This window comes from Sus scrofa, chromosome 14, assembly GCF_000003025.6.
Source record: "Sus scrofa isolate TJ Tabasco breed Duroc chromosome 14, Sscrofa11.1, whole genome shotgun sequence".
NCBI lineage: Eukaryota > Metazoa > Chordata > Mammalia > Artiodactyla > Suidae > Sus > Sus scrofa.
The window spans coordinates 71,161,820-71,173,867 of record NC_010456.5 but is presented as its reverse complement, the minus strand read 5'-3'; the positions used below and the strand labels follow the sequence as shown (position 1 = coordinate 71,173,867).

Here is a 12,048-nt window from a genome sequence, read left to right as displayed (position 1 = left end):
TTTACATGTTTTCATAAGTTTTTGCTTAATTCTCCTCCTCCTGCTGATTACCATATAAGCTTCTTTGTTTTTCTAGGCTCTAATCTAAGGGTATGAAGCTGTTTTTTTCAGTTGAATTCCTTTCAGTTTTTAATGTCCTTTTCTCCCTCTATAGTAATCTCTTGGCAAAATAAAAGGGGCACGTGGGTTCTCTTTTTATCTTCCGCTATTTGATGTTTTTTGCCACTTTCTAGATACTATTATCAGTTGTGTATTTGCTTAACTCTTCTAACGTTGCTCTAAAATTGTTTATAAAAATACTTTAGTGGTTACAACTAAACTCTTTGCTCTTTTTTTCTTCCCTTATACTTTTAGTTACAATACATATCTATATATAGTAAAAGTGGACTAATTTAGAATAAAGTACAGAAAGGTCTTTGCTGGGTCTGTACCTGTTTGAATTATAAGGGTCAAGTTAAGCATTTTTTAAGCACATATTCATGTATTTTAACAACTGTGTATACCTATATAAGACATGTCAAATACAAGTAAATATTAATAAATATATTTGATAAATTGGTGAAATGTTTACAGTATTTTATTATATTTTACATATTTTTCATCATAAATTTTATTTCAGTATTGATTGTACTTTGTTTATAAATCATCATTGTATTTGTTCTGTGGAGTTAAGGTTTTGTACTTTACCTATGGAGTAAAGCTAAAGCATGACATGTTCATCAGCAGACTAGAAGGATAATCTGACATAATAATGGCCAGGGAGACCAACTTTGGGAGATAGTCCAGTACTTAACTACCTGGGTTTGAGTTTCTTCCTCATTTAATGAAATGAAGAAAGTAAAGTACATTTGTGTACTTTAATATTTGCAATATATTAAATATTTGCAATATAAACCTTATAGCTGTAATATTTCCCAGAAGGTTCATACTTGGTTTTTTTGGGTTTTTTAATAACCCTTTTTAAAAATTGCAGTATAATTAATTTATATTGTTGTGTTAGTTTCATGTGTAATGCAGAGTGATTCAGTTAGCCCCCCCAACAGTATATATGCACATACACACATATATATACATATACACACACATGTATATTCTTTTTCATATTCTTTTCCATTATAGTTTGTTACAGGAATTGAATATAATTCTCCATGCAGCACAGCAGGTCCTTGTTTATTTTATAGACAGTAGTGTATATATGTTAATCCCCAAACTCCTGGTTTCTCTCCCCCCACCCCCACTCCCCACTATGTCCTTTGGTAACCATAAATTTTTTTTCCATGTCTGTGAGTCTGTTTCTGTTTTGCAGCATACTTACTTTCTAAAGCTCCCTTGTCATTTTTAATGGCATTAGTATCTTGCACTTTTGGACTGATTCCTCATGCATTGAATTACCAAATTATATTTGTTTATTTTTCATTTTCTTCATGTTTTAGAAGTACCTTTTTATTTGTCTTGTCACCAGCACCTTTCATATTTATTTGAGTTACTTCAGTAACCCCAGTATCCTCTCTTTTTACCTTCACAGAGTAATCCTATGTCATACCCCTAAATAATGGTGACACCAGCTGTAATACAGTGTTTTGCCATAAGTTTATTGAAACTAAAACATATCAAGGAATTGCATCTTTTTTGTCTATAACTAACTAGAACTGTCCTTAACCATTGGTGGTAAATCAACCCTCATGAAGTCTGCTTTAAAAGACCTTGAGACCCTGACTTTTGAACATTTCCTTTGGGCCTTTCTCACTCAAGTGTCCAGGACATTGAGTAACTAAACTTAGTCGTGTCTTTACCTAATTTCAGGGCTGCCAGTCCATAGTCAACAGTTGGTGCTTGAGTATGTGGATTTGGAGCCAATAATAGTCACGCTTTGAATCATATGCTGAATTTTTAGCTGTAGACTTTTACTTGACCTCACATATTTTGTAATGTCCTGTCCCCTACTCTCACTATTTTGTTTTCCTTTTAAATTTCCCTTGGAAATGCTACTTAGGCTCAATTAGATTTGCAACTAATATAACAACTACCTTTCAACTCTAATATTTCCCAGAAGAGTTTTTTCTTTCTTTTTTATGTATTTACTTAAAAGAAAAAATTACAGCTTTTGTCTTAGATCCTTAACCCTTTAATTAAAATTTCTGATAATCTGGTTTTCTCTTTGATGCCTCTTTCCTAGGTAAATCATTTTGCTTGATATCTAATGATCACTTCTTTTCTCAAGTTTTCAACACGTCCCATTACTTCTCATGATCCTTCTAGCTTACATCTCTCTCTACAGCCAAACTTACATTCTGCTTTAATAATGGTTTTGTGGAATTCCCGTTGTGGCGCAGTGGAAACGAATCCAACTGCTAACCATGACGTTTCGGGTTCAATCCCTGGCCTTGCTCAGTGGGTTAAGGATCCAGCGTTGCTGCAAGCTGTGGTGTAGGTCACCGATGCAGCTCGGATCCTGCATTGCTATGGCTGTGGTGTAGGCCAGCAACTGCAGCTCCTATTCGACCTCTAGCCTGGGAACCTCCATATGCCTCGAGTGTGGCCCTAAAAAAAGACAAAAAGAAAAAAAAAAAAAGAATTTCAGATGTTTCTGTTACATTGTTTTAAATTAAACTGAGTACAATCTAAAAAGCTTTTTCTGCAGAACAGCCTCTAAATATGTTCTTCTGTTAACATTGCCAATGGGGCACTTATATAGTGATAACTTGATACTGTGAATTTTTTGAAAATTAACAATTATTAATAGTATTAATAATAATTCCTTTCTCAGAATAAGAAATTTTAGAGTCATATTTTGCTTGTGCTTATACTGCTTTTGCTTTATTTAGCACAATGTAATGAGTGAACCCTAAGTGTTAAAAAGTTTAACTGTCCAGTTATACCCCTTGGGGCATGCAAGAATTAAGCCAACTACAAAGTTAGAGTAGAGGAAACAGTCCACAGAAGACTGCCTTCATTTCTTTCTCTTTCTTTCTTTTCTTCTTTCCTTCTTTCCTTCCTTCCTTCCTTCTTTTTTCTTCTTTCTTTCTCTGCTCCTGTGGCATATGGAGGCTCCCAAGCTAGGGGTCCAGTCGGAGCTACAACTCCTGGCCACAGCCACAGCAACATAGGATCCAAGCCGCATCTGTGACCCAAACCACAGCTCACAGCAATACCAAATCCTTAACCTACCGAGCAAGGCCAGGGATTAAACCTTCAACCTCATGGTTCCTAGTTGGATATGTTTCCACTGTGCCACAACGGGAACTCCAGCCTTCGTTTCTGATACCAATTGCAAGGTTGGGGGATTCCCTGAACACACGCTCAGGTTCAGTTATTTGCTACAAGGACTTACAGAACTAACTAGAAACTATTATTCTAACATTTACAGTTTATTACAGGGAAGGAGTACACGTTAAAATCAGCCAAGGGGAAAAGTGTAGAGTAGAGTCCTGGAAAGGTACTGTAAAGGCAGAGCTTCTGTTTTCCTCTTCCTAGAGGAGTCATAAGAAGGTTACTTCCCCAGCATTCACGTGTGACAATATCACAGAGTACTGCCAACCGAGGAAGCTCACTGGAGCCTTGGTGCCAAATTTTTATTGAGGCTCTAGCACATACTGCCCATATGGCTGACCTATACCTTCTAGCCTTCTGGAGGCAGAACTGAGAACCACATGGCCAGAGCCCCCAGGCAAATAAAGATACTCCTGTAAAGGCATGATACTGCAGAGGCCTGTAGATCATCTCCCAGTAGCCAGGGGCAAAACCACACTTGTCTTTGGGTAAAATTAATTCCTCACTATACAAGGAACCATCTGCAAATTTAGTAACATAGTTTTGGGGATTCTAGCACTTAGATTCAGTTATATGAATCTATACCTTGAGCATATGTGGAAGCTTTCTTCCAAAAAGTGGTGTACATTTTGTTCAGTGAAATGGTAAGCTTTTGTTAAAGTTTGTATTATTTCCTTCATAAATATCTTTCTTCATTTCTTCTTTCTACTCACCAACCCCTGTGGCCTGTCCTGTTCTTTCTAAGTTAATTCAGTGTTAACGAACCCTTAGTATAAGATACCTATGTTTCACTGGTTATTTCTGATGAATAAAAACAACTTATGGCTTATTTTCCTCTGTTTCCATATAGCATTTTAATCTACTAAACACTTTTAAAACATTTTATCAAGGTTAACCAAGTCTTAAGTTTGAGGAATATTTTCTCCATTTTCCAAGTAGAGAAACTAGGCCATAAAATTAGTTCTTTAAGACCAGGTTAGGCTTAGGGGTAGTTTCCCTGTTCTACCTAAATCCTGCAAATTGCGTACTTAGTTGCTAAAGCCAAATTTCATTATGTACAAGCCTTGATGATTTTATGATCGCAAAGTACCTGAAAGGTCTTATTACATTTATAGATAATATGTAAGGTATCTATGGAAAGGGTAAGTTTTGTTGTAGATGTATTTTGGTCTACTTTATTAATTCAATATTCTACTGTAGCAAAATATATGAAATGCTACTTTGAATAGAAATAGTTGAATTTGGACACTAACATTGCTCTTTCCTCATTACTGTTATATTCTGCACTGCTGTCTTAGGATGTCAACCATGGATTAACTGAGGTAAGTTTGGTGTAATAAAGTCTCACGTTCAGAGTAAGATATACTCTGTTTTGTTTTAAAGTAATTGAAGACCCCAAGATTCCTCTTTTTTGTGACTTTGAAACATGTGTGTGTATATATATATATATGTATGTGTATATATATATATATATATATATATATAAATGAGTATATAGCGATTCCCCTCTATAACATTTCAGAAGAATCTTCTGAAAAAAAATTTAAACTTTTGTTTTTGTTAGCACTACATTTGTATGTCTTTCAACAAATATTTATTTTAAAATAGTTTCCTCCTAAAGTCTTGCAGTATAAAATTTATGGTGTCCTCAGGATACAAAAAAGTAAACTTCTAAAATTTAACAAATGCCCACTCAGAAGGCAGAGAATATTTTGTTAGAGAAGTAGAATGGTCTTCAGTTTTAAAACTAATAATTGATATTAGAAATGGTCATAAAGTTGAATAAACTTTTAGTATGAGCATCTTCTTCATTCTGTTTAATGTATCGCCTTAATTCTGTGAAGTTCTAGCACTTATATAATCAATCCAGAACCCCCTTTTTAATACTCAGGAATGTAATGCTTCTTTTATACTTCTGTTACAGACTTTAGGCTTTGTTGTTTTCTTTCCTTTTCTTTTTTCCCAGCACTTGAGGCAATGAAGCATTTAGAATTAGCACTAAATTACAGGCCTACTACCTGCTTTCTCACCCTCAGAAGTAGTACATAAAATTATTAAATCAGGAGTTCCCATCGTGGTGCAGTGGTTAACGAATCCGACTGGGAACCATGAGGTTTCGGGTTCGAGCCTTGGCCTTGCTCAGTGGGTTAAGGATCCAGCATTGCCGTGAGCTGTGATGTAGGTTGCAGATGCGGCTCGGATCCCGCGTTGCTGTGGCTCTGACGTAGGCCGGAGACTACAGCTCCAATTAGACCCCTAGCCTGGGAACCTCCATATGCCGCGGGAGCAGCCCAAGAAATAGCAAAAAGACAAAAAAAAAAAAAAAATTATTAAATCAAATAGATTTACAAGGAGATCCTGCTGAATAGCATTGAGAACTATGTCTAGATACTCATGTTGCAACAGAAGAAAGGGTGGGGGAAAAACTGTAATTGTAATGTGTACATGTAAGGATAACCTGACCCCCTTGCTGTACAGTGGGAAAATTAAAAAAATAAAATAAAATTATTAAATCAAAGTTTTCAAGCCAACAGGGACTTTGAAATCATCTCAGTCTTTTAAAGTATTATAATAGTAAATGACTTCATTTAGTGGCAAAAATACAGAGTGGAGGATAAAAATTGTCATATGAAAAATAGCCAAGAATGATAAATTACTTAAAGGTTAATGTAACTTAGCATATTAGTCTTATATGTTGAGGACAAACAATTGATAGTGTCATATTCTGTACTGCTTGGGCACTATTGAATTATTTAATTTGCTTTTGATGGCCATAGTTAAAAGAGGCTTAGACAAACAAATATATTTAAAAGAAGGCAGTTGAAATGAAGTGGAGCTGGGAACCATGCTATTTTTAAGATGGTTGGAAAACCTGGGAATGTTTAATGTGAAAAAAGACAACTTAGGGGAGAGTGTGACAGTATGAGGTATTTAAACTTTATAAACTTTCCTGCAGGGGCAAAAATACAAAACAAAGTGATGTATAAGAATGCAGATTCAGACTTAATATAAAGAACTTTCAAAGCTAGAAAGAAGTGGGTTGTTGTCACTGGAAGCCTTGTAGAAGCGGCTGTTTGTTGGCTGGCACAAAAATTTTCCCTTGTTGGGTAGATGGTAGAACTTCATCCTCCAACTGCAAGAAGCTGTGACTGGAAGTTCATAGCTCTTTGTATTTTTCTCCACTGTTAAAACACTTAGCAATCAATCACTGCATTACCTGCTAGAATAAATAATTGTTTATAAAGTGACTAATTTCTGATAATGGTAATAATAGATCGGTTCTATCAACTTTAAGGATTGACAGAGTAATAGTGCTAGTGGTGCTTATTTTTTATGTTAAATGAATGAGCAGATTATTGGGCTTATAGTAATGTTGGCACCCTAATGGTGTGCAGTAAATATCTGTTGAATAAGTGAGCATATTATTTGGCATTTCCTAGTCTTTCAGTGTGTTAAGGATCCAGTGTTGTCACTGCTGTGGCTTGAGTCACAGCTATGGTGCAGATTCATTTGCTGGCTAAGGAACTTCTGTATGCTATGGACGAGCACGCCCCACCTACTGCCCCCCCACAAAAAAACATATTGCTTATCATTGGCCTCAGTTGCTAGAGTAGCCCTAACATGTAAGAACTGAGTACTATGTTTGACATAAAAGCCCCTATTTTATTTTATTTTATTTTATTTTATTTTTAAGGCTGCACCCATGGCAAATGGAAGTTCCAGGCTAGGGGTCGATTTGGAGCTGCAGCTACCAGCCTAAGCCACAACCATAGCCATGCCAGATCCGAGCTTCGTCTGCAGCCTACACCACAGCTTTTGGCAATGCAGAATTCTTAACCTTCTGAGCAAGGCCAAGGATCAAACCTGCATCCTTATGGATACTAGTTAGGTTTGTTACTGATGAGCCACAATGGGAACTCCAAGTGCCCCAATTTTAGAATAAATTTGCAGCCTAATTCACTGAAACTTGGAGCAAAAGATACCTGTAATTTACAATTTGATATATTCTCAAGTATACATTTCTCTTATAAAATTGGGAATTACGATTTTTCTAGTGCCTCAATTATTATCAGTAAAAATTCTATGTTCAGAAATAAGCAACATGTGTTTATTTATAATTCCTGAATGATACAAAAGTGAATAAACCAAGAATGTGATCAGTTTTACAAGAAATGACAGTACCTACAAGAAATACATCACAAACCAATTTGTACTAATAAGCTAATTTTTTATTTCCAGTTGGCAGATATCCCTGTTACAATTTGCACATATCCATTTGTATTTGATGCCCAAGCAAAAACTACTCTGTTACAAACAGATGCAGTCTTACAGATGCAGGTAAGGTGATCCTATCTACAAAACGGAAACAGATCAAGGAGAGGAGACTTGTGGTTTGGGGGGGGGGGAGTGGGGGAGTGGGATGGACAGGCACTTTGGGGTTTTTGGATACAAACTGTTAATATTTGGAATGGATGGGCAGTGGGGCCGTATTGTACAGCACAGGGAACTGTGTGTGATTGGGTCACTGCTGTACAACAGAAATTGAAGAAACATTGTAAATTAACTATAGTTTTTAAAAAGTTAAAATTATATAATATTAATTGAATTTGTGAGTGGTTTTTGAACTGTTTCCTATTTATTTTTTATTTTATTTTGCTTTTTAGGGCCACACTGCGGCATATGGAAGTTACTAGGCTAGGGGTTGAATCAGAGCTACAGCTGCCGGCCACGCCACAGCCACAGCAGTGCAGGATCTGTGCCACATCTGCAACCTATACCTCAGCTCACAGCAGTGCCGGATCCTCAAACCACTGAGGGAGGCCAGGGATCAAACCCACATCGTCATGGATACTAGTTGGGTTTGTAACCACTGAGCCACAACAGGAACTCCTGTTTCTTTTTTTTTAAAGTAAATATTTGAAATGTCTTCAGGATATTTTGTACCTATGTGATCTCTTTTGCAAAGTATCTTTGGTACATATGAAGAGGGTACCAACAGAGGACTGTTGTATGGAAAATGTATAGTCTTACAAGGGTTACTTATATATGTTTAAATGGAAACAGAATAATTTAGATTTTTATTATTTTATTTTTTTAAATGGTATAAGCAGAGTTCCCATTGTGGCTCACCAGTAATGAGTCCAATTAGCATTCATGAGGATGGGCATTTGATCCCTGGCCTCACTCAGTGGGTTAAGGATAGGCATTGCCGTGAGCTGTGGTGTAGGTCACAGATGTGACTCGGATCCCAAGTTGCTGTGGCTGTGGTGTAGGAGCTATAGCTCTTATTTGACCCCTAGAGTGGGAACGTTCATATGCCACAGGTGTGGCCCTAAAAAGAAAAAAAGATGATATAAGCCTCTTTAATTACAGAAATATACAGTCTTTATTAACAGTTTTACTAACTCGCTAAAATGTTGGTTTGTTTCAAATCTTGCTTTATCATATATTCCCTATTTATGTACTTGGTAAAAGATAAAAGTGAGTAGGGGTAAGATGTTAAATCACTTATTAGGAGGAGGGTGTGAAGTTTCTTTAAGAAAGTTTTAGTAATAAATAGTCTTTTCTTGAGGTTGGTCCTCTTCTCCTCTTGCTCCCCCCCCCTCACTTTATATTGAGCATTCTTTCCTTTATAATGCAAATTTTTAAGACTAGTTACATTATGACTTGGAGGGACTACAGTAGGTTGGCGTTACTGGTTGAACCTATAAATTTAAAAGTGTTTGAGTTTCTTCCTCCGGTATAGAATATCAAACTATAGAGACCAAGGACTATGAAAGAATGGGATGAAACCTTGGGCCTTTAATATTCTTTTGTTTTTTAGGGCTGCGCCTGGGACATAGGGAAGTTCTCATGCTAGGGTTCCAAGTCACATCTGTGACCTACATCACAGCTCACAGCAGCACTGGATCCTTAACCCACTGAGCGAGGCCAGGAATCTAACCTGCGTCCTCATGGGTGCTAGTCAGATTTCCACTGCTCCACAACAGGAACTCCTGGGCCCTTAATATTCTAAAAATACTTTTAATCCCTCGTTGCTGTGGCTCTGGCGTAGGCCGTTGGCTACGGCTCCCATTAGACCCCTAGCCTGGGAACCTCCGTATGCCACGGGAGCGGCTCAAGAAAAGACCCCCCCCAAAAAAAACTTTTAAAAAATGATATCATTTCAGTTTTGATGGCAGTTTTTATTCCTTTAAAATAAATGCATTTTTTAAACTTATTTATTTATTTACCTATTTATTATTAATTTTTTTTTTGGTCTTTTTGTTATTTTTGGGGCCACTCCTGAGGCATATGGAGGTTCCCAGGCTAGGGGTCGAATCAGAGCTGTATCCGCCAGCCTACACCAGAGCCACAGAAACATGGGATCCGAGCCGCGTTTGCAACCTACACCACAGCTCATGGCAACGCCAGATCCTTAACCCACTGAGCAAGGCCACGTATCGAACCCTCAACCTCATGGTTCCTAGTCGGATTCATTAACCACTGCGCCACGTCGGGAACTCCTTATTTATCTTTTATTGTTACTTCTCCCAACAGACTTTTTCTTTTCCCCACTGTACAGCATCGGGACCCAATTACACATACATGTATACATAATTTTTTCCTCCCATTGTCATTCTCTGTTGTAAGTAGACATTGTTCTCAGTGCTACACAGCAGGATCTCATTGTTAATCCATTCCAAAAGCAATAGTTTGCATCCGTTAACCTCAAGCTCCCAATCCCTCCCCCCAGGGAACCACAAGTCTATTCTCCAAGTTTGTGATTTTCTTTTCTTTGGAAAGGTTCATTTGTGCTGTATATTAGATACCAGATATGAGTAATATCATATGGTATTTGTCTTTCTCTTTCTGACTTACTTCACTTAGGATGAGAGTCTCTAGTTCCAGCCATGTTGCTGCAAATGGCATGATTTTGTTCTTTTTATGGCTGAGTAGTATTCCATTGTGTATATATACCACATCTTCCTAATCTATTCATCTGTGGATGGACATTTGGGTTGTTTCCATGTCTTGGCTATTGTGACTAGTGCTGCAATGAACATGCGGGTGCATGTGTCTTTTTTAAGGCAAGTTATGTCCAGATATATGCCCAAGAGTGGTATTGCTGGATCATATGGTAGTTCTGTGTATAGATTTCTAAGGTACCTCCATTCTGTTCTCCATAGTGGTTGTATTAGCTTACATTCCCACCAGCAGTGCAGGAGGGTTCCCTTTTCTCCACACCCCCAACAGCACTTGTTATTTGTGAACTTATTAATGATGACCATTCTGACTGGTGTGAGGTGGTATCTCATGGTAGTTTTGATTTTCATTTCTCTAATAATCAGGGATGTTGAGCATTTTTTCATGTGCTTGTTGGCCATCTGTATATCTTCCTTGGAGAAATGTCTATTCAGGTCTTTTGCCCATTTTTCAATTGGATTTTGGCTTTTTTGCTGTAAAATAAATGCATTTTTTAATTTTAATAAATCCCTTTATATATTTAAATAATAAATAATGCTAGAAGAAGTTTTGAAGACGTGCTCTTCTATTTTCATCCTCAGAAGAAGTAAATATTTTTGTAGGATTCTATACCTAGTAGCTGGATTGTCCAGGGGACCTTTTTTGTACTCTGTTAGAACAGTAACTTAATGATTTGAAGCTTTTTATTAATATAAGATATTCCCTTTTATTTATTTATTTTTCATTTATTTATTTTTGTCTTTTTGCCTTTTCTAGAGCTGCACCCGTGGCATATGGAGCTTCCCAGGCTAGGGGTCGAATCAGAGCTGTAGCCACCGGCATACACCAGAGCCACAGCAACGCAGGATCCGAGCCGCGTCTGTGACCCACATTACAGCTCATGGCAACACTGGATCCTTAACCCACTGAGCAAGGCCAGGAGTTGAACCCGCAACCTCATGGTTCCTAGTCTGATTCGGTAACCACTGTACCATGACGGGAACTCCTAGGATATTCCCTTTTAGAACAAGAACACAAGGAAAATCATAGGAAAAGAACAAAAGCTTTAAATGGTAACAGTCAGATGCTTGGTTTGTGAGCACATATGGTAATCACTGTTCAAGATGAATGTCTGTAAACCTTTTAGCCAGGCTGTTTCTTACTCTCTTTTAAGGTTTCTTTTAAATGCTGTTTTCCTTTTTATTTGCTCTCCATACTCATTATCTTTGGAGAAACAATAGTGTTTGGATTTACCAGTATTTTTATAGTTCCATGCTTTCTTAACTTAATGGTATCATTAGTTATATATTACTATCAAAAAACAAAAGGATACTCTTTATCCTCAGAATACAGTTAAGTTCTTAATGCTTTGCTACATACTATTAGGTGCTATGTGAATTCAATAGTATAGGAATTACAGGATATCTATAATTAATAGATAGAAGTTAACTTATCCAGTCACAGTAGCTTCCTTATAGCAGTGCTATTAAATTTTTTAATCTTTTGTTTTCTAGATGGCTATTGACCAGGCCCACAGACAGAATGTCTCCTCTCTTTTTCTCCCAGTGATTGAATCTGTGAATCCTTGCTTAATTCTAGTGGTGCGTAGAGAAAATATCGTAGGAGATGCAATGGAAGTCCTTAGGAAAACAAAGAATATAGACTACAAAAAACCACTCAAGGTAATTTGACATTTTTTACTGTATAATTGGGGCTTTTATTCAGAAAGTATGTTTAAAGTTTTCCTAGTTTTGTTTGTTTTTTGTTTTTTGTTTTTGCTCTATAAGATTTTTATTTTTTTATTATAGTTGATTTATACCATGTTCTGTCAAT

General features: G+C 36.9%; 1 protein-coding gene across 9 annotated transcripts in view; it reads left to right on the top strand.

Annotated features, from left to right (window-relative positions):
* Positions 1 to 12,048, top strand: part of HERC4 (HECT and RLD domain containing E3 ubiquitin protein ligase 4) — a 143,418-nt gene that overhangs the window by 95,650 nt on the left and 35,720 nt on the right. For 5 of the 9 annotated variants that reach the window (XR_002338529.1, XM_021072876.1, XM_021072872.1 and 2 more), the window contains 3 exons: positions 4,569 to 4,592; positions 7,510 to 7,608; positions 11,730 to 11,897. Coding sequence is in view for 7 of the 9 variants with exons in the window: in XM_021072876.1 (XP_020928535.1) it covers positions 4,569 to 4,592; positions 7,510 to 7,608; positions 11,730 to 11,897 (291 nt within the window). In the remaining 2 variants the exon portion in view is untranslated. The remainder of the gene's footprint in view (positions 1 to 4,568; positions 4,593 to 7,509; positions 7,609 to 11,729; positions 11,898 to 12,048) is intronic. The other 4 variants (XR_002338528.1, XM_021072873.1, XM_021072875.1 and 1 more) reach the window with 1 other exon arrangement.